Here is a 23,569-nt window from a genome sequence, read left to right on the forward strand (position 1 = left end):
AGGGGGAGTGCTTTCATTACTTGGAGTCCCTTGAAACTTCGACGCGAAAGAGCGAGCAAACAGGTAAGGAAATGTATTTTGTCTCGATTAAACCATGGATGTAAAAAATAGACTATTTTTTATCCATGATTAAACTCACATTCTGTGTAGGGGAAAGATGTATTTACCATGAATCAAGTTACAAAGACAAACAGAGCTAGATATATGTTATGTATTTTGAAATGTCTCGTGCGTTTCTTAATTGAATAAGCTGAAGGAATATATTGAGGTGAAATACATGTAATTATCCTAAGAGGAAGAGCTTGTACATGTTTCGTTTACTGTCAAACATTACGATAATTGGTTCTCACTTCAGAAGTGCACTCCGGGTATATGCATGGTTCTAGAGCTATTTACCGTGACGAAGCGACCTCTTATCTGTAGATTACATCTTATCAGAGCAATTTGGATGCGGTTTGTCAAGTCTCTACGCTGTACATTCCGGCTGAACCTCTCACCTTGCTTTGAAGTTGAGGGCGCTTCACCACTCGGGAAAAGATCGAGAGTCGGTGCTGTACAAAAATAATGTTAGAGTTCCTCTTTTTTCACAGTGTTTATTATGTGTTTCTATTGTCAATTACTATTTTCTGATGCTACTCCCAAAAGCATGTTGAGAGAGATGCACTCTATTCAGCTTGTGGACTCGAACAGTCAGACTGTAAATGAGTAGACTGCATTGTAATAGTTGACAAGTGAAAGTAAACATTTAGAGTACATTTCACATAGACGATACGTTTGCACAAAAATCTTCAATTGGAATTGGACTTGGAAATCATCAAAAGTTACAGCTACTGGGACCTTAATCATCTCAGTTTCATAGAGTCAGGGGTAAGATTTGTTTTAATACAGCGAATTTCAAAAGTGAGTCGGGAACACGTAAGTTTTTCATCACATTTTTGTGTAGTTGCCGACTGAAGTATGCAATGACAAAGAAAGTAAAATATTCTCCGAGCTTAATCTCTATAAAGTACCACAGTTAGGTGTGGTTCGATACATAGCGGCCGCCGCGTGGTATGCACCTATTTTTCTATACATACCACGCGGCGACCGCTATGTATCGAACCACACCTAACCGTGCTCAGTACGAATCATGAAGCTAAACTGAGCACTTGCCACACGGAACCAAACCAACCTTAAATTGTCTTGGAGTCAGTGGGGTCTTGAAGGGTGATGACGTCACGTGGGTAGCGCATTGCAATCTGGTACTGAATAACTTTGTCCAGTCACAATTTCACTTCCTCGTGAGAGTTTAAAGGGTAGATTCGTGGACAAATCCTATACCTGGCACGTACTTAATAATATCAGCACCATCTGGACCAAACAACTGAGAGAGCACAAACGTGAAAAGTTTTGAATTTTGTGCATATACCTTGGAGTTGAAGGACAAATTGAACAACCTTCAGGAGAAAATGGCGGGCAAGGAGGCTGGTAGGTATTTCCGTGTACTAGTTGGCAACGATGTGAATGTAATCATTGTCATTATTATACAGAAGCCAAAATGTAGCTACAGAAAGTCAGTTCCATGCTCAAATCTGGCAGTCTTCTTCAAAAAGTGAATTTTTCATCGATATGACATTCTGTGACTCAAAATGAGATACCTGTTCGGGTACGACTCCAATACAAATTTCTTTATAGGTGTGTTTTAAACTGCGTCACAGCGTTCATGCGTCGTAGTACAAGTTGTTAAGGTGCTCAAAGGTCATTAAATTTAAGGGACGTTTAGATTTGCTGCCATATTTCAAAATTTTCAAAATTTAATGAGTCAATTATTAACAGCTAAGGGGAGGTTGTTGCAATCTGTCGGCATTGAACTGACCATAACGTCTTGTTTAACTGTCAACAAAAACCAACTAAGGTGTAACTGGAGCCGCTGTCTTCTTAGTACACATGTCACGTACTAGTATTTGTACCGCGATAAGGTGGTCGAACAATGATTGAAAGGCATTAGGTTCGTGACATGTCATATTATCAGTATGTATGGGTGTCCTAAAATATTCCACGAGTGAACCAGGTGGGTCTCATGGTAATCAGCTCGACTGTAGTGTTGCATGGCAAACATGCATCGATGGACAGGGCAAATACTGTCGTGAGATGCAAGCATTTGTTCCTGAAACTGGGCTATTCGGTGGCAGAGAAATGTAATTAGCACGTCCTGTTTTGTTTCGCTTACTATTAACAACAAAAAGGGAAAAAGGCACATGAAACTTGTGTAGCTAAATCGTGTCACACGATGATAACAAAGTGTGTTTAAAACGTTAAATATCTCTTCCCTTGACATTTGATATAATTTACGATTTAGCAGCAGTGCATAGTTTTTCGAGTTCCTAATTCAGAAACAGACCGAGAGTCAGTAAAATAGAGTGTTCATGTTGATAAAATATTGCTCCAGGATTTACAGCGAATGCGAAAGTTTGATAATCAAAAAGGGCATAATAAAGGATTCACACAATCGATGATTTATGAAGTAAAGGGAATAATCATATTTTATATTAAGGCAGAACGCGCCTCGGGGACAGATATTCGGCCTCTCAAACTTTTACAATTTTTTTCCGATATACCACTTGTGGTATACCATTTTAAAGCTCATGGTATAAGAAAACTTTTCACCGGCTTTTACTTAGTTTTTCGAAATTCGGAAATTTTATTTTTCTCCATAGAGTTAACACTGGGATGGCGGCCATTTTGAATTTGAAATATCAGTAAATCTTGGGTTATTTGTTTCTCTGGTACCAAAATTTGCATGGTGACCCCCCGGTTTTTATTCTTGATTTTGAAAGAGAATGGTTGAAAGATTCCTTGAGGAAAGTTTGAGCAAAGGTTTAAGTCTTCCATTTTCGAAGCGCGTACTCACCTTAATCAGCAATTGTTCTGTTCGTCACTTTCAGCCTTGTTAAATGTTTGTCACGTATTATTTATATTCATCGATGCATAATCAACTCAAGCTTGCGTTTTCAAAATGCGTCAGATTTGACCAGTTTCTTTTTTTTTTTGCGATACAGTTTTCGCCAATGTTTCAGTTTTTTTGTACTTTTAACTATTATATCTCCAGACCGATAAAATTTTAGTCTCGTTACTTGTTTACATACAAGACAGAACGTCATTCATACTTTGGCGAGAGTTATTTTATTACTGCCATTAATGATCGATAATAGAACTTATTGGAGTGTTACTTTCCAACAAACAAACATGCTTAAAAGTGGCGACAAATTGTCTGATAATATCCTTTTACTTTAAGTCTTCCTTTCGACGTCAAACAGAGACTTTTTAAAGCTTTCTATCTATATGTTCCAAAAAAGCTTGAAATTTTACAAAAACGTTCTTTTCCGAGCCTTTCGATTGTTAGCTAAATTTCAAAGGATTGTCTTTGATGAAACCACGGGCATTGCAAATGTAACAGAGGAAACTACCGCGCCACAATTATTGGTCATTAAAGGGACATAAGCTTTAACTTGTGGCAAGTTTTTCAGTATTCTGCTTCTGTATATCAACTACCGTGTCTGACCCTAATCCGTTTGTCATGCTGAAATTTCGAGTATTCTTTTTGTCAACACAGCTTGTATGTGTGTAGTGATCATTGTTTATTGTTTACAAATGAATTCTAGTCTGGACTTAAATACAATTTTCAACAATAACAATGGAGATTATACTTATATAGGTTGTGCTGATATGCTAAATACTCGGCATTAAATTAGTTTAGGGATTCAATGCAGAAAGTGTATAGGGAAACCACAAAACACAAGTTCTGAAAAAGCTAAGAGATACAGCTTATGGAGCTTTAATAGCAAACCACTCAAAATATACATGTTAATATTTAACCCGTCGTATTTATCACCTCTAAGGGCAACAAACGTGTACAACAAAGCTGGTAGAAACGGTCTTTCCTAAAACAAGGTTTCCTTTCTATTATCTCACTTTATGGCCTTGATTTAGTCATTTTATTCTCCTTTACTCATCCATAAAAATACGACTTTCAATTCGTCATGCAACGGCATATGATAACGATGCGTCCGAGGATTAGTACAAGGCACTGCACATAACCGGGTATGAAAAGTTCCGACGTGTCATGGCCTTCTTAAGCTACTAGTACCATATAATTCATTCTTTGTATACTTCTGCCTACAGAAGCAGTTGCAATGGGTCCAACCGACCAACCACCACCGTACCCATCTCAACCAACTCAACCCTACCCACAGCAAGGAATGCAACCCTACCCACAGCAAGGGATGCAACCATACCCACAGTATGGGGCGCCAGCACCTCATGGTGCTTACCCGCCATCCCAACCAGCGTACTATCCACCTTCGTCATCTCAGATGCAATCTTCAACCAATGTGGTGGTAAGTTTCTCTGAAATGGATTGCGGAATATATGAACATAGTGATAAAACTATCAGTAATTTCCAGAGAGAGAGAGAGAGAGAGAGAGAGAGAGAGAGAGAGAGAGAGAGAGAGAGAGAGAGAGAGAGAGAGAGAGAGAGAGAGAGAGAGAGAGAGAGAGACAGACAGACAGACAGACAGACAGACAGACAGACAGATGTGGAATGGGGTTAAATTTATCAAATTAACAGTACTTAGTCTAGTCTTAGACTTCGTGATCTGGCTTAGACTCTCTCACAGTCTTCCGATGGTAACACAGTGTGGACTGAGTATGGCCCTTTTGTGCATCATCAGAGCTAAATGTGCCATCATGGAAAAATATTTTGATCAGTAGAACGCTTCTTCTGATCTCGCTTTCCAGGTGCTATGATCTAAATACACTCAGACTTTATCGATTATGAGTATGAAACCACAGCGTTTATCGTCTGAACTTTGATGACATGTTTCACAGGTGGCCGCTCCTTCAGCCCCGCAGCAGACTGTCATTATCCGGGAGTCTGCCCCAACATCACCTACTTCCATGGACGTTACTGGACTGATACTTGGCATCTGCAGTTTGCTGTGCTGTGTCTGGCCTATCGGTCTCATAAGTGTCATCCTGTCTGGAATTGTAAGTAGTATTGTCAGTTTCGCAAATTCTCACTGTGCAATTGAAATAGTTAACAGAGACATGCAATGTATTAAGTAGAACGCGCGTCGGGGAACTCTCAAACCTTTTACGATACTCATCTGGAAAGCCTTCACGTGAACTTTTCACAGCCTTGCAAAAATTGTAAAATTCATTTACTTTCATTCCTCATCGCACACGTTAGCACAGTTAATGTAATCTGTAGGTCTAATCCCAAACTTTGCACGGTGACCATTGTTTTGTTATTCTTCATTATGAAAGAGAATGGTTTACAGTTTTTTCATAGCAAATTTTTCGCAAAATTTGAAAACTTTCAATTTCGAGACGTGACTTGCCTTAAAGCCACATCAGTTGTACCTTTTTACAGTATTGCTTACCAAATCATATTATCCAATCTTGGAATTCCCTTCACTAAGCCATATTTTCCTCGAAAATGTCAAAATTTCAATCCTCGGTGATGGATTTGGTCTATCGAATTCAAGAGCCGTATTGAGATACAACTCGGAATTATTTAGTTGTTAAAAATCTTATTCGTTTATCGCCAATGTTTGAAAATGTTCTGCGGTACACTTCTGTAAGCATTTCTGCATAAGTGATTTTGATTTCAAACATCTGCCACATCGAAAAAAAGCAAAAAGGTACAACTAATGAGCCTTTAGTTAACGCAACATGCACTGTCCTGTATTACTGATCGTGGGAATTTGTGTTGTTCGGGAACATGCTAAAACTGAAGACGTTTATTGACGTTTACCGTAAATATCAGTCCAACGTCATCAGGAGGAAGCGATATGGGCATGGGTATGGGTATTTGATAAAGAGAAAAATAGTATTCTTGTATCTGATCCTTGACTTATCTATTAGCAAATCTGATGATGCTATTTGTCTTTTTTCTTTGTTTCTTTTCCTAACCACTGCTGTATGAATCTAAAGCAGCGTTTATTCTATATTGACTTTGTCTTCCTCTTTAGGAATTTATGACTTCACTGAAATGGCAGCTGCACACATGTGCTCACTTTAGTCTATTCTAAGTATGGTTTGTGTTTGTTAGGAGAAAAATTAATAAGATTTTTTACCTCATGAAAAAAGAAGAAAAAGACATGATACGCAGGTTATGAAGTTATACTCGTGATGACTCGCATCAAATATTATTTTTATTAACAGAATCTTTTCTCTACTTCATTGCAGGCTATGTGTTCTCGAAGTGACGGGAAACAGCAAACCGCGGACACTCTCACCAAGGTCTCTCTTGGGCTGTCAATCGCCAGTGCAGTCCTCGGTGTTATCATCATCATAGTGTTGTACGTTTACGTCTGGTCTTAATTACATGTAATAGCCAAAGGGGGTTCGCAGCAAATATGGCTACAAATGCGGTAACTCCCTGAGTTTTATCACAAGTTCCTATAACAGTATCCTCCGTTGAATAGGTTACTGGTCATGGTAAGCTTTCAGAGACGGTTAGTTAGAAGGACACAATGTAAATTTCATATTTTTCAAAATTTTAAATATCAATTTTTTTAATCAGGCGGATCTTGTATACTTCCTCTAAGAATAAGAATACCGATAGCTTGTTTAAGTTCCAAAGTGATGTGAATTTTTTTCTATTAAAATTGAAGCAAGGCTGAAACATTTTTTACGAATTTTGACCAACAAATTTTGCCTCCACATTAGAAAACCTTCTCAAGATATAATAGTCCGTCTCAGAGGCTCTTCTGCCTTATCCAATTCCTATGGTCTTATTCAGAAACAAGCGTATACAGTGCCATTCTGAATTTTGCCATCCGTTAACACAAGCAACTTTATGGTTTTCACTTTCATATTTCCTTTCGTTTTATGTGTGTCGTTTTAAAACCAAATTTAACCAAGAGATCTTCTAATGTTTTATCTAATCACTCATCTACTTTACGTACTCTATTTTCAAGTAAGCAATAATCAGTTGAAGGCAGGTTATATATTGCCTGCAGGCGGTATCAATTCTAAAACAAAAATAGCAAATGTTCAACGAAAGTCCAAAATAATATTGTGTGCCTATAAAAACCTACACAGTGGCGACACTAAAATTTACATTTTGGCAATTTTGAAAGTAACGGGGAGATACAAGGTAGACTCAATACGTTGGACTTAGTTATTTAAAGCGTGTATTAACACAAAGTATACAGACTTAATCAGTGTATAGATGAGAAGTTGAATTGTCTTGTAATGAAATCTACGCTTACATTACAATGCAATATTTGGTAATCATTGTATTCAGAATCTTCAATTTTGTCAAATTACTTTGGAAGGGTCTAAAACATAAACCCAAAGACCTGACAAGCATGACTTGTCTCTTGGAAAACACCAAAAGAATATCACGTTATTTACATAACAGTAAAACGAATACTCACCTTTACACAATATTTGTGCTGTGTCAATTAAATTGGTCACATCTGTCGTTGTATGGAATTCGTCCATACTGCAGAAGTTATCGCAGCTTGTCGTTGAGACGGCCGGGATGTTTACTTGAACATTCGATAAATGTGTATTAGAAATATTGAAAATTTCGGTGACTTAGAAAGCTTTGCCGAGACTTACACCAAGCATGAAAACACCCTTCGAAGGAGAGCTCACATACACCGTGTATCAATTGTTATGTGCGCTCTCGAGTTTGATATACAGCATGTGTATGGACTTTTTTAAGGACGTTTGTGACGGTTGTCGCAAACTTGAGATCACTGATAGTTGTTGTAATGTCAAGTAAGTGAACTTTCAGCAATGACACCTAAAGTGAAAACGCCAAAGTTGTCTAAAAGGCAAGCTGCGATAATTCCTGCGGTATCTATCATTTGGTATTTCATATTATAATAGTCTGAAGTGTTTTTTGTTCTGTTGCTTTAACATGCCATACTTGTACTAATAAACTTACAATTTCATTAACATTAGTCATGATCATGTGGTTTTTGTAATCATTTATTCATCGTGCAAATAAGAAACGTGCAGGTACGCACGGTAATGTCTAATAGATGCGTTAAAGTATACTCGGCAGTGAAAAGGTTCAAAATTGATTGTGCGAATTCAAAAATGTTATACAGTCAAGCATATGCTGTTTTTCATAAATCACAAGTTATAAATTAGAAACAAATACAGAAACATTTTGAATGGCGTTACTTACAGCAAGGGAAAAGCTTCAACTCAACAGTAAATCGTTTTTATAAAAGTGAGGGAGAAAAATAAAACAAAACTGTGTTTTGCTTGACGAATGAAAATGTGAAACCTTGACCTTGAAATCTTACAAAACTTTATAATAGTCAACTATTGCTTATCCTACTGAAGATAAAGTCCAACAGGACATTTTCGAATAAGATTAAACTTAAAAAGTACTTTTATTGTGAACACACTTGAAACTGATTTGGGATAATTGAAGTAATAATGTCGATTTAATCTACAAATGTTATCTCATCCGCTCTGCTTTTCTGTGTAAGTTATACACTCGTTTTTATAAGTAATTCTTAATATTGCAACATTCAGCTATACGGCTCCTAACGCTTTTGAGAAATTCGAAAAATATGAAAATCCAATTATCCTAAATTCGTTCCGATCCTGTTTGAGTGTATCATTTAAAGAAAGAGCAGTAGTAGTTTTAGCTTTTATCTATGGCGGTATAAGTAGTCTTGTACTTCTATCAAGATTAGTGAATGTCATCCGATATAACATGACTGCTCATGATATACAAAGTTTTCGACAACTCATGTTCACACACACACACACACATATATATATTTATATATATTTAAAAACTATCTACTGTTGATTGACCAATCAGAGTGCTCAATTCAGGGTGTTTTATCTATTCATAAAGCCCTGGTCACCAAATTCCAGAAACGAATGACAGCGCCGTAGTAAAGTACTGTCCAATCAAAAGTGGACATGTCATACTCTGTAGACATCTGGTACATTTAATATTCAAATTTGGTAACACAGTGGAAACCAGCTGCAACACAAAATCTGCTGTGCCCTAGGGCATTTATATAATGTGCCCTAGGGCATTTATAGGATGTTCCATTACATCGGAAGGCTATTTCACAAATAAAAGTTTTAATTCATATCCTAAACATTTTACATTGACAAAGGGGACGGTTGACGTAAACACATTGAAAACGAAAATATATCAGTTAGGGGCGATAGTTTTTAAGTCGGATAAAACCCTCGTCCTCGGGCTCTTCTGGTATATAAAGTCCAACCCTACAATAAAATGTCTCGGCCTGCGGCCTCGACATTTTATCGTTGGGTTGGACTTTATATACCAGAAGAGCCCTCGTACTCGGGCTTTATCCTATACTTATATATGTTTATATATACATATATATATATATATATATATATATATATATATATATATATATATATATATATATATGTATAATGTGTGTTAGTGTTGTCGAGAATTTTGTATATATATTGTGTGTATGTGTGACACTGTTTGTGCCAGTGTAGATCGTTAGATGAGGGAGGAAGGGAGAAGGGAGGGGAAGGGGAGGAAGGAAGGGAGGGATTTAGGAAGAGATGGATGGAGGGGGAAATAGAGGGAGGGAGGCGGACAGGCCGGCAGGGATAGATTGAAAAATTTAATTTCCTACGATAACCATAGCCTAAACAGACGTACAGACGTATACACTTTGTGTTGACAATGACATGAATACTGGAGAGAAAGGGTTTCAGAAGACCCGACTCGTCTTTCTGCATTAAAAACTTTCCTACAAATGAATTGTTTGCAAACAACAGAGCTCCTATACATTCTGGTCCTCCGTATTAGCAAATTTGTATTTCAGTTTGTACACATTAAGCAATGTTTGCTTTGGTATCATAACAGTCGGTTTGCATAACCTTTCAAAGTTTTGTTTTTACTTCACCAAACCAAACGCTGCAGTATTATAAAATCTGTATGAAAACCATTTTCAATTTTGTAAAGAGTATCACCTATTTCTAAGCGTTTTTTTTATGTTAGAGCGATCACGTGACTTGCTTGCAGATAATGATATCTATTCGTGCCACCCACACCACTGAAAATTAAGTGGGCGTATGAAGAATTAAATTAAAACTTTACTACAGAAAACAGAAGAAACCACGAAGTGGTATATTAAAATAATCCAGCGTGACCCTACCATAAACTTTGTAAATTATACACAAACTGGCTTCGTTCCGTAACGGCGCGTATATCCATTTCAAAAAGATACGAAGCGCATGTTGGTCTTTGCCCAGAAAAAAATATTTCACCCGAATTAGATTCTTGTTATTGTATCTAGCTTTTATGATGTACCTTTTGGAGACGCAAGTTGTCCAGGTTTTTACAATAATTTCAGGATTCGCTCTGCACGAAGTTTACTTCATATTAAACACAACTCAACCAAGAGTGCGAAATTGCACTGGAGAAAAGACAAGTTAGAGACACATTCTTGTAAACGGCTTAAAATACTACCAATGACAAATAATAATGAAGAACTGATCAGTTAAACCTGTCTGACAAGCACTGCAACCATTCATTATTTTTAACTACAAAACATCCTCAAATAAGCTTTTAAGTGACTGACATGCAGCAACATCATCAGACATTGTCTTTGTATGAATGAACAGCCTGGCAGACATGGTCGATGCAACTTCTGGACTGTAAGTTATTGAGACTTTATACTCCTATCGGACATTCACTGTTGCTCACGACGGATCGAATCACCTGTGCGTGTAACTTTAACATTCACCGTCCTGTTTCAAATGACGGTGATTCATTGCTTTTAAGTTATACCATCTTGCTTAAAAACTTAACAGAGTACTATCAACGATTTGTAGCAATTCTCACCAACTATTTTGTGATATTTTGTGGAACATGGGGAATATTGTCTTCATGTAAACTTTCGTGATTGTAACTTATTAACTTATTATTGTAACTTATTAACTCGGTATTGCATTTCTGTTTATTATATTGTCCATGTTACGGTCTATAGATTATAATTATGTCATTTAAACGGTCGATTGCTTATTAGAATACCTTTTTTTTCTCACGTTTGGATTCCACAATACTGTCACAGTGCCCAAGTCAAGATTCAAGCTTCAATAACTGATAAGTGCGGATCTATGGCGGCGATACGGATTCCTAAAAAGTAACATTAGGCCTAGCCTATACCAGAACCGCTGAACTTGATCGCCCTTGTTAGTTGTACCTAATAGATATCACGAAAATTGATATCACTTGTGATTCCTAGGGAATTTTAGAGACAGCCTAATTATTGTTTTAAATTAAACGTATGTTTTTTCGGTCTTCTTTCGGCCTGTGACCATGGCAACCGCGGCAGGAGTACATTGACCGTTAGCCCTGACCCAGTAACATGAGTAACTGCAGAACAAGCGACGTCATGTCGATTTTGGAACGGCGCATTTCACTATCAAAATGTAGAGACATATAAGTATGATAATGCTTTCACTTCGGTTCAAAGAAAACGTTTTACTGCATATTTTTGCGGTTTTTTAAAAACAATGCTTAAACGATCGTAAAAGAAAGCAGATTGCATACACAGTCTTATGACAACAGTCATATTATATCAATCAAACCCTGGAAAAGACCTACTTGCCATATTCACACTATCTAACAACTCTTGATCCAGAACTCGAACAAAGAAAATTTCATGTGAAATTTGCAGTACAGGCGCCCGCGCCAATTTAAATCACGTGACTCTATGTAGCGAATAGTGTCACATGACATCACGTGCTTACCGATTGCAAGAGGAAACGTCCCCTTTAATTGCCGTCAATATCACGTAGCCAGAGGGAGACTAGTGCCCAAGGTCCAAGAGTCAAGTGGCCACAAGGCCCCACAGACAGTAAAACTGACGTCATCACTGACCAAGGTAAAAAGAGTCAAGTATTTTGTTTGCGCCCAAGCGTAGACCACGACGATGGCGGGACCGTGTGTGACTTATATGAATGCCACTCGTTCTTTGTCGGTGCCATCGTCGTACACCACGCCCTCTTCGGCGAGTCTTATCACCCAACGCGTTTTGCGAAGGTCAGCGGAGCGGAAATTATTGCTCTGGCCTGCGAGAATGTGTCGGTGCACAACTAAGCTTAGTTGTTAGTATTGTGCATGGGCGCCATGATAGAATATAAATGCACCACGGGCACACCTTTCAGGATAGCCAGATTTCTTCAACCCGTTCCTGGTCTACTGCTTCTTTAATGCGACTCATTTTGCCCATATCACAAATGCTGAAGTTTTCTCTCCTTTTCTGAAAAATCGAAAAATTCTTCCTAGAGCGGCCATATTGAATTTCAAATATCGGTATATTTAAATTAAGGGTTATCTTTAACGCCCGGCTCTTACCCAAACATTTGCTTTGTGAGCCCTGATTTTATTCCTGGTCACAAAATGGGATGTTTTAAAAATTCCTCAGTATTCCCTGGTATAGTATTGGTAATAAAGTGTGAAAATTTCTCTTTTGCGGCGAATATTTAGGCCTAACTTTGAGCTGATAGGTCATTCTCACATAATAGTTGTCCGATAGAGTACGTTCCTCACAATGTCACTTTGTAGTCAACAATGAAGAGTGATATTTTCCGTTTCTATGTCTAACATGCACACTTTATGTGCACAGAACGCACGGTGTTTTAATCTTACACAAACAACAGGGTTTCTTAAAAGTGATTGCCGTGTGAAATTTGTTAAAAGTTTAATTTCTTCAAATTTATCTACTTTTGTACTTAACGTATTTCTCATTCAGTGTTATGTCACTAAAAATAGATAACTGTTTTGTGTACTGGTGGTCACTTGTGTTTTAATTTATCCCTTGTTACATGTGATGTCCATGATGTGATGTCCATGCCAGCTGTAATCTGAAGTATATGGGCCTTACGCTGGCATCTCTTTTTGAAATACGGAACCCATTATTTTTTGTATAGATAAAAACACCATGCGTTCTGTTTGTGCATACCAGACATCGAAACGGGAAAGTAAGGAGCAACGGGTTGTAATCCCGTATACGTGCGTTGTAGCGAGGGGCCACAGTGTCCTATTTGAGTTCTTGGGTAGTTGTGCGATGCAATTCTGTATTACCGTCCCATTGACAAATCCGTTACATGCATACGTCAACTTAACAACAAGTTGGAATCTCCCAAAACGTTATCCGAGTATCCGGCACAGATGCGAAGATCATTTTATAGTCGGCTGTTCATACTCTTGAGTCTGTACTAGAGAATTATTTGTTGGGGCATCCATGAGGAAGGTCATTCCACAATATGCAGGTTATGTAACCAATTAATAGCTAGACTTTCAATGGAACGTGAATAATTTTAACAAGTGCATGGCGAACGAAACTCACTGCGTTTTACCACGAATCGTCTTCCCAAAATCCTCCAGAAAACCATTAGTTTCGAACCCAGTTCAGAATTGCAAACGTCGGGAACAAGAAAAAATGGTCAAGTTTAAACTGTTTGAAGATTTCAGATCAGAAAACATTCTAAAATAAACCGGAGCGCAGGCTGATCATTCAGATACACGGTTTCCATGGTACAACCTTGTTAATTATTGTCATCAATTCAATGGTTCAAATTTGCACAGTGACCAAATGTCCCTTCGAACCGAAATTGTCATGTGAAAGTTAAAATTACACCACACGCGTCCCAGACGTATTGAGTTTTTCTCAGTTTTCTCTATCAGAACCTATCCTTTTAAAATAAATAATTCTTCAACCTACCTTCATACCTAGCTACAGACTCTTAACTCTTTATTTATTTTACACCCAATTACAAGGACGTTTATCTCTCGTATACACATATTTTAATTAATTAGTCAAGACAACTAATTATGCTCACTCGTGGACTTATCAGGGATTTTATGGGTTGGTTAACATTGCTGGAGATGTAAATGAAAAAGGAACTTTTCCTGATAGAGAAAACTGCGAGAAAAAACTCAATACGTCTGGGCCGCCTGTGATTACACAGGCCCTAACGTACAGTCGGAAGGGGTGAAGGTATGTAGCACGAGCAACTGGCCTCTACCATTTACATTACAATGCAGCGCCCGGGATCAGCTGCGTATTGAGAGTGAATGACGTCACGACAAACGTCCAGTTACAGGAGGTCGTATAATCTTACACTCTCATAGGGACCTCATATTAGGCGTTTTACCAGGTGGTGGACAAAATCTACAGTGTGTACAGATTCGCAACTTTACTATCAAGACACGAAAAAGTGCCCGTTCGGGAAGATAAAGACGCAAGTTGACGCAAGTTTCGGCAGAGACCGTGGAACTGTGCCCTCAAGTTGATTAACTCCGGAAACAAAATGGCTACTAAGGAGGCTGGTAGGTATTTCATCATCGGTAGCGATTTCTGTGTAATCATCATCGTGTCTAGGGAAGTTTAAACATGTTTATAGGCTTATGGCAGTTCTGATTAAAAATAACCCAGTAGGTAAAATCACCTTGACTTGCATGAGGGCATCGAAACGGCCACAAAGCCATTTTGTCTTCGGGTGGGTTGACCCGCACTTTTCTATGGTCACCGAGAAGCACTTAGAATTAGACCTATAAATCACAGTCTTTGCATGTCTTCAGAGACGGTAAAAGTTATGAGCAACTTGTGATTGTTCCCCATAATTACGGTGTGAAGATCCACGCAACCTGTCACTTATAATGTACTTAGGTCATGCGTAATTTCCGAACAAAAGGCTGAGAAGATAAGCTTGTATCCTCCATTCGCTTTTTAGTTCGCACGAATGTCACGTTCGTTCTGCTGAGTCTTGTTTGAACGGACGAATGTTGAGAAGTCGCCTGCGTTAGTGTAACATCATACATTTCTATTACCATGTACAGATGATATAGTTCAACGAACGATTTGAACACTCAAGGCTAGCTTTCAGTACATGGAGCGAGATTTTCGGCTTTAATGACTATCAAACTGATTGTCGCAAACTCAGCGGTTTGTCATTGCTATTGGGTGGGGTTTGGTATACCGTGAACTCTCTGGTTGCATTGGCAGCGTTCTGCCTTCCTCAATTTCGTTTTCCGTAAGAAAACCAACACAGACTTGCGTAAGTCATGTGTAGATGCGTTTACAAGGTCACGTACTTCTCTTACGCATGTTCTCTAGTAAGGCCGAATAAAAAAATTATTTCTGGCCGGTTACCCAACTGACCCTAGAAAAAACACTGCTATGCTAACCCGAGACATTTTTTTGCCGAAAACACATTGTTTTCATTTGGCCTAAATGAAAATGTAGTTTTGAACGTTTTCGGCGACGAATTCCTGAACCATTTTACCCGGTAGCGTTCAATAGACCGCGAAATCTCACTGACCTCCTGTGTGCAAGACGAGCGATCGACCACAGACTGGGTAATCCCCCTTTCCTTTCTTCAAATTGTAAAACATTTCCAAAATTCGTTGTATTCAGTATCTTTGCTCTGTTGTGTACTTTCATATATATCATTTATAAGTTATCTTCAGAAGTTCCTTAACCTCCTCCAAAGCTCTTAAAATATAGATTACCAGGCGCAAACACAGCGATCTAATAGACGATGTTCCGCTGATTGCGAGATCTCGCGAGACTTAAATACATGCCCGTAGAAACAGGATTCCAGCTTAGTAATACAAGTCAAACTTTGTATGGAAGTAGAAAAAGTGCAGAACTGAGCAAAGATTGCAACTTCATATATTTTATGCAGTGTTTAACGTAATTAGCGACTTGTCCTGTTTTACGCAGTTTGTCCTGTGTTGCGAGAACACGTCCACTGCGAACCACATATTCTCGCGATATCTCGGAATGTCTCGCGCGGTTCGGAACATGGTCTGTGGGTCGAGACGTGAAAAGAGCCGTGGCAAGAGCAAAAATCCTCTTTTGACGTTCCACACAAGAATTTCAGTATACTGTTGTGATATAATAGTATTAAATCACACCCAGCGGCGGTATACCACTCAGTTTTGACCAGTTTCATGGTTTATCCTAGTACCTAATAAGGAAACAATTTTAGGGTGAGGGACCTAGCCCCGCGGCCAACTCAGTCAATGCATGACGTATTACGTTCAGTATATTATTGAAAAATTATAGTCTATGTCACTCTAGTCCGGAAAAATATGCAATTGTTGACAACACAGACACAGATCACAGAACGCAAACGTTTCGACATTATTATTTGGAAGTTGATAAAAATACTGGATTTTATTGACGGAACTGCTGTTACGACCCAGAACTTGCACAAGTAAACCAAACTTTGTGGACGGGATGTCAGTCAAACAAAGATTACCCCAAACACTAAATGTTATATTAAACCTGCATTTAATGAAAAAATGACTAACGAGTTAAAGAAAATGCAATATATCACAGTTACTTGAAACTAACCGTGACCAGAACAAAAATGAGATAATTATTTGTTCGATAAAAATACTTCACAGACCCGTCAGAGGTGTTTGGTCTTGAACCACATTTAATACGAAAACAGTCCGCAGTCCGGCCACAAGTCGAACAGACTGGACACAGTTACATACATTCTTGTGCGACACTTGACGAAGAACTTCGACGTAACAGCGGAAATAAATTTCCTGGGTCGACCGACCAAATAGACTACGTAGATATAAACAGCATGCAACTCATACCACTAGGACGTTTCCTGAGTCCCTGACACACACTTAAACCAGAACTTGAGCAATTTCGGAGAAGAACTACAGTCCGGCCAGTAGACATCTTGGCATTATTTCTTCGTCGCCGAACAATCCAAATTTTACTGGCTAAGATAGCAACTAGGAAGCAAACGAACCATGGACTTCTGCCGATCACACTGCTTACAGAAGACAGGCGACGTTGCGACGCATGTGCTGTATAGAACTGACCACAAAATAAATGATTCATGAACACACCTGGTCACGCATAATTTGTACAAAGCTATGTTCACCTGGTCAAGCAAAAGTAAATAGCAGATTCCGCTTCGTCAGCTTACAAACTATCGCAACAAAGCAAATAAACAGAGCGTTACAAACTGTACATGCACACTTGTGCAATTGTTTGAAACGTGTTGTGTGAGATTCCGTCAGCGTTGGTGGCGCGCTTTTATCTGTGAAACATGACAGTGATGGCAATCGAGACAAAAGACCGATTTAAAGCAGTCTAGAGCATCGACAAAAACAACCCATGAAAGCTAGTGAAAGCACGACTATGGTTGATCATGTGACTTGTACGTCATCACGTAGGCAAACAGTAGAATGCGCTTTGTCTCAAGCGCACGTCCAAATTCGACTTAGATTGATCCGTCTCTATAGCTACATGCATGGATTGATTGATGTAAAAGCAAATGATTGATATTCACTCATGGCAATTCTGAATGTTTACACGGATCAACGTTGAAGGATATGTCACTTCATAGATAGGTTAGCTCCCTTTCATTAATATAAATTTCCATCGCTGACAAAGACGTGTTATTTTTGTTTGAATATCAGAGTTACTTGGCACATTTCTAGGCCGGACCAATGGTCGTCAACAATAATATTGGAGGTTAGAAACACAGATTAACATCAAGGCACTTCCGCATTAGCTTTCTGAGCTGAATATCAAACTGAATGTAAGGGCATAACTAAAATGCTACAAAATACTAACAATTACTGATAATGTTGTTGTAATTGATGACGGAGTCCTTTACATGGTTTTACCGTTCATGAAATATTGATGATAACGTGTTCCATACCTTATGATCGGTTCGCCATTCCATGTAGCACACACTTGATTACAGACATTGTGCATCACTCTTCCCAATATGGTGTCAGGATGATTCCAGCTATGCCATGTTATTGTAAGTAGGATGAGACCAACGGTCTGACTATGTCTAAAAGTTAAACAACCGTCAAAAAGTCATGTATCTTTCCAGGCTGTAATGAGGCGTAAAAGACAGAAAGGGCAACAAGTTTTTGGTTGATATGCCACAAATTTTCGAACCATACAAACCTCACGACGTTAGAAAGAATATCACTTGAAGTGGTTGTCCTTTTGAATTCCCGTCTTGTCTTGCTTATGCCAACAGAAGCGCTTGGAATTGGAGCGGTGGATAATGCTCCCCCGCCGTACCCTACTCAGTCAGCCCCACAATATCCACAGCAAGGGGCGCCACCATACCCACAGACAGGGGCACCACCATACCCACAGACAGGGGCACCACCATACCCACAGACAGGGGCGCCACCACCGCATGGTGCTTACCCGCCATCCCAACCAGTTGCGTATTATCCACCTTCGTCAACTCAGATGCACTCAACCAATGTTGTGGTAAGTTTATTAAGTTTTGACAATCACGTACCACGAATTGAGCGCTTTGTGCCTGTCGGGATGTTAGCCAGAGCGTTTAAATTATAACTTTAATTATATGCTTTACAGGTGGCCTCTCCATCAGCACCACAGCAGACTGTCATTGTTCGGGAGTCAGCACCAAGATCTCCGACTGCTCTAGACATTGTTGGATTGTGTCTCGCCATCGCAAACATGTTATGTTGCATTTTCCCGCTTGGTCTTGTCGGTGTCATCCTATCTGGAGTTGTAAGTATTAGAGCAGGTTCTCAAAGGGATTAACCGTGATCAGTAGATCTGTGAACAGGTTATTATAATTTGACAATGTGTGTGTTTTCTCAAGTTGCAAGACTGAATATATTTTTCCTTAGGTTATCAGAGCATTGCAAGGCCCCATCCCCTGAATTTCGTTGTGTTTTAGTTTCCAAACATATACATATTGCTTTTATTCTGTTTACAGATGCACAATCAGCATTGTTGCAAATCAACTTTCACAAATGTTCTTCTGCCTCCTAACGTTTGATTGTCGATTCCTCATTCCGAGTACTCGAGGGGGTTATAGACGTACATTACTTTAATACTTTAAGCGTGTACAAATAGCAGGGGTAATTCTATACAATGCTGGTCGTAACTGGATATATTGAAAGGTCAAAACTCGGGGTTAAACATTCAATACATATTGAAAGGTCAAAACTCGGGGTTGAATATTGATTTGCTGCAAATCTGTGGAGACATCAAAACGGAATAAAATGAAAAAGTAAACTTCAGCAGACTTGCGTTAGTGGTAAGCTGTCGCGTAGATCGTGGGTCAGCCAGTGACTGCTGCCAAGAAAAGCCAAGCGATTTGTGACCAGTCTAGGTTAAACAATACCACAATCGCAAAACATAAAGGAACAGACATTGAAAAAGCAAAACGCCACCAGCGATAGGTACATCATAGGCTCAGTTGCATGGAGATACAGAGTTGGTTTTCATTCGCTAGCACTACAAAGCCCAAAACATCATGTACCATCATGCTCGTACATGTAAAAGTTGAACAAATCAGCAATGAGAATTTGCTGAGAAAGAATTTCCTCTTTGATGCAAAGGTTATAAATATAAGATCGCAAGCATTCGGTTATCGATCAGTGAAAGATTTGAATCGATTGATTAAATGTAGAATACAGGGCATCTTGATTGGCCGTTTTTCAATATTCAATCTTCGTTTGATTTGCTTGTTGACAGTCATGGCGTCGCCTTGAATCAAAACTGCAACCTTGAGGCAAGACGTGGTGTTTGAAGGTTGCCTGCCTGATACTAAATCTGTCTCACTCCTGAGTCGATGTTTTATGTCTAACGATTCCGCACGGGCTGAACGTCACGTCTTCTCCGTTTCAGGCCTTCTGTTCCCGGAGCGACGGGAATCAACGAACCGCTGACATCCTCACCAAGGTATCTCTAGCGTTGTCCATCATTGGTGCCATCTGCGGAGTCATCATCATCATAGTGGTTATCGTTTTGGTTACCAAGACTACCAATGATGTCTACGACAATTACGGCTACAAATAGAGTCGTCTGTCCGAGCGGAGGATGTGAATATACAGGGACCCATGTCCTCCATCTTGTACAGTGTGAAATTTACTCTAATTTGACCGCAACTCTTGGGTCACTCTGTAAACGGTGACGGTTACAGCGAATATTATCTATTTTATTCCTCATTTGTTATGCAGTAAGACGAAAGTGTGTACATGCCTTCCGCCAAAACTTTCTTTTGTTCTGATCGTTGTATTTTATTACTTCTTGTTGCCACTGTGAGCCTTGATATCTTCAAGGCTGGGGTATCATCAAAGGCCGTAGGGTAGACTCGCGGACTGGTCTCGGGGCTTCATCCATGGACTGTAAATTCATCTAAGATGAATACAAATGGCAGTATGATTGAAACCAAAATAGATAACACAATCCTCTAAAGTGGAACTTTCTCACTAAACACTTTTCATTAAACCATGCCACAATTCGTGAACTTAGCAATCTGGTTCAAAGAAATAGTTCGCCTGTACAGAGCCAAGCCAGCTGTGTATTGCCTTCGTTCTACACACCTCAGCATCTCATGCTACTTTGCTGGGTCAGTGTGCAGAGGCTCAGGAGGTTATGGCTGATTGATAGATTCTTAATTATTCACAACTATGCAAGGAATCTGAAACTAATACAATAGCTTGTAGCTGATTCGCTGTCTTGACATTCGGCTAACCAATAAGCAACTGTCAAGCTTTTGAGACTCTACGCCTCGACAGACTTTGCTATCTAGTAATTCCCAAACTTGTTCCAAACGCAGTTCTTGAAAAAATAGAGGATATAAAGTTTTTTCAACTTATTTAAGTATGATATTTACATCGTTATATACTAAAATATCATGGAAAAATGCACGGCTTGCCTTCCTGATAATGTATTTACGAGGATTTTCATTCAATTTTCCATAGATTTTCATACGTAATATATATTTATAGAACAAAATAACAGATCTTATATGATAGCACTTAGCCTGAGTTCATTACTTAAACTTTCATAATGGTTTTTAGGGAGAAAATCTACTAAATAGCTGATATCCATTCCATCAGAAGGGTTCCATTTTGACTGTTTTTTAATGTATTCTTCCAAATAAGTTTGATATCAGAAAACACATCTGGAGCACTCTCCTCTTCAATAAAGTGCCACTGTTACAAAGAATGATATTAGCCATGGCCATTTATCGTTGGTTGAAGAAAATAAATATGTACTTTCATTCGATATCGGCGTCTATGATGAACGTGAGTTTACATAGTGGGATTTTCTCATGGTGTACAAGTGCTAAAGTACAGTACGTGTAGTTGAAGACAGGACTAATGTGCCCCTGAACTTGGTCTTCGAATTGTGTAAACGGACATTCGCCGTGACATTTGATGATTTCTCTACTGTCTTTTTCGGTATTTTCAGGCTTCAGTTCCTCGGTCTATAGGCAATGAAAATATCTGAAAAATATAAATTTTAGCTAGCCAGCAGATGCTATGTAAGTGAGGTGAATTTTCAGTAATGATGCTGATCGAATTTATCCCGGACGAGCACTCATGTATCGTGTCGAGATGAATAATCATATGCTTCCTTTCACGTTGGGAATACAAGCTGTGTTCATGAAATGCACCGAATATAGTAATTGCCGGTACGTCACAAAACATTTCAGGTACTTGAACTCCGTGCGCAGTCACGAGATTTAATCGTCTATGCTAGTTTTGTGTGGGGGAGATCCTAATGACCTGAGCAGTTCTCGTCAGCGGAGATTCTGACACTGGGGGCGCTTTGCACTGATGTTGTCACTCGTAGGCAATACACGACGTCGCGATAACCACTTTCTGTGCAGCTTTCTAGAAATGCAAATATTTTTGATAATGTTGTCGACAATCCGTTCCGTTCCGGAAGCTAGGGGAAACAGCGAGGTGTCTGAACGCTCGCAAGTGTCTCCGTTTTGGCTGTTTATTCTTGGACTGGTCCCTCGGTTTCCTAGAAGGGGCGGAGTAGAAAGTCAGCTATACTCACCGTCAAATTGTTATGATATATGCGTACTATTGATACTACTCTAAAATTCTCTGCCATAGTTTACAGTATTTAAGCCGTTAGAGTAAAGTAAAGAAATCCGATATACCACATTATCGGATTCTCCCCAAACTTCGTATAAAGTTTTTCTGTTTCAGGATTGATGTCAAACTTGGTAATACATAATTTGGTGGCCCTTTAGGCCTTATGGTTCTTCTCCGGAATAAAAAGGACGCGCAGTGTTTCAGAGACTCAGCACACCAAAGAAATCATGTGATAGCGGTAGAAATAAACCCAAAACGCGAACGGGAAATAAACGTAGGTCTATGCACGTTTGTGCAAATATTGGGTTGGTTTGTACCGTGTTCCATTAAAATTTCCGGGTTTGACTCAATGCAATGGAATCATAGGGAACCCAGAAATCTGGTTGTTGTTGTTTTTATTGTTGTTCATGTTTATCAGTTGTGTTGTTGTTGTTGTTGTTGTTGTTGTTGACCAATGAAATTCAACGAACATAACTGTGTTTTGTTGTTGTTTCAAACGCAATGTAGATGTCATGAGATACTTTTGAAAACATATGAAGAGAGTGTACATTGGCAGAGAGTTGTATCAGGTCAAATAATGATAGTGTCCTTGTTGCGTTTTTCATGACATCTACATTACTTTTGAAACAACAAGAACAACAACAACAACAGAACAGTTATGTTCGTTGAATTTTATTGGTCAACAACAACAACGACACGAGTAGTAAACAGAAACTACAATACAAACAACAACAACCAGATTTCTGGGTTCCCTATGATGGAATTAGTTTCAATATCTTGAATGAACTTTATCTGATCGGTATATTTAGTCTGGTCCCCTGATCCATTTCTACCACTGGCTGCGCTGCAAACGAAAATAGTGTCAGGTAATGGTCTCATATTTGGGCTACGACTGGACGCCATTTTAGTCAGAATTTCATGTCATGAAATTGTTTGATTGAGAAACAAGCTACACTCATGCATCTGTTCATCTTTTAAAAGCATTTTTAGTATGAAATTTCTGTGCAACCTAAAACTTTACTTTGACTTGTGTAATCCTGTGTGCTTTACCGGTAGAAATTCCGCCATATTTAAAATATGGTCAACCGCCCGAGACGTTTGTGACTCACCTGGGTGGCAAAATCGTACTTGGAGGTCTTATGAGGAGTAAATGTAAAATTGCTGAAAAGGTGATTTTCACTCGTTAAATAATGCATGGGAAGGCACAAGCAAAATACTTACAACAGAAAAATTGTTTAAGTGTGTATTTATTGAAAAAAGTGCATTTTCCGTTGTATATATTAGTCACATTTTCCGGCGAAAAAATCGAACCCGGATGTGTGACGTCAGGTGGATATCAGCCTATCTGTGCTTGCCTGGAACACAATGGCGCCTTCTGTCGAGTACCACAACCAGAAAAGTGTTTATCCGTCCTCTGAACAAATGCTTTAGCACATAAAGAAGAAGTACAAGAAGTCACGTACGTCGGTCCGTACATGTCCCGTGCATGTATGAACCAGATGCCGTCGAAAGTCCCCAACACATTGCACCACAACGACCCGATCTACTATGACGGCTTGACCAAACAAGACTACCAGAATGTAGCTGCAATAATTGTAGCCCACGGGCTGTGCGCTGGCTTTTTTTTTGACGTGTTGGCTGTGTAGCAGCGCCGGCCCG

The 23,569-nt window shown here is 39.1% G+C and overlaps 2 protein-coding genes across 4 annotated transcripts; both read left to right on the forward strand.

Moving 5' to 3' along the window:
* Nucleotides 1-1,181: 1,181 nt before the first annotated feature.
* On the forward strand, nucleotides 1,182-7,950 carry LOC139138207 (cysteine-rich and transmembrane domain-containing protein 1-like). Of its 2 annotated transcripts, none has more exons than XM_070706487.1 (4): nucleotides 1,182-1,467; nucleotides 4,162-4,376; nucleotides 4,867-5,025; nucleotides 6,229-7,950. In XM_070706487.1, exons 1-4 carry the CDS (start codon nucleotides 1,449-1,451, stop codon nucleotides 6,361-6,363), a joined length of 528 nt encoding a protein of 175 aa, XP_070562588.1. In that variant the 5' UTR covers nucleotides 1,182-1,448; the 3' UTR covers nucleotides 6,364-7,950. The 2 variants fall into 2 exon arrangements, with proteins under 2 accessions (XP_070562588.1, XP_070562589.1); XM_070706488.1 differs by having other exon boundaries at nucleotides 1,230-1,467; nucleotides 4,165-4,376.
* A 3,837-nt stretch (nucleotides 7,951-11,787) lies between these two features.
* LOC139138208 (uncharacterized) lies at nucleotides 11,788-21,086 on the forward strand. Of its 2 annotated transcripts, none has more exons than XM_070706490.1 (5): nucleotides 11,788-11,912; nucleotides 14,165-14,362; nucleotides 18,064-18,305; nucleotides 18,414-18,572; nucleotides 19,701-21,086. In XM_070706490.1, exons 2-5 carry the CDS (start codon nucleotides 14,344-14,346, stop codon nucleotides 19,869-19,871), a joined length of 591 nt encoding a protein of 196 aa, XP_070562591.1. In that variant the 5' UTR covers nucleotides 11,788-11,912; nucleotides 14,165-14,343; the 3' UTR covers nucleotides 19,872-21,086. The 2 variants fall into 2 exon arrangements, with proteins under 2 accessions (XP_070562591.1, XP_070562590.1); XM_070706489.1 differs by having other exon boundaries at nucleotides 11,806-11,912; nucleotides 14,078-14,362.
* The last annotated feature ends 2,483 nt before the right edge of the window (nucleotides 21,087-23,569 follow it).

This window comes from Ptychodera flava, chromosome 8, assembly GCF_041260155.1.
Source record: "Ptychodera flava strain L36383 chromosome 8, AS_Pfla_20210202, whole genome shotgun sequence".
Taxonomy (NCBI): Eukaryota; Metazoa; Hemichordata; class Enteropneusta; family Ptychoderidae; genus Ptychodera; species Ptychodera flava.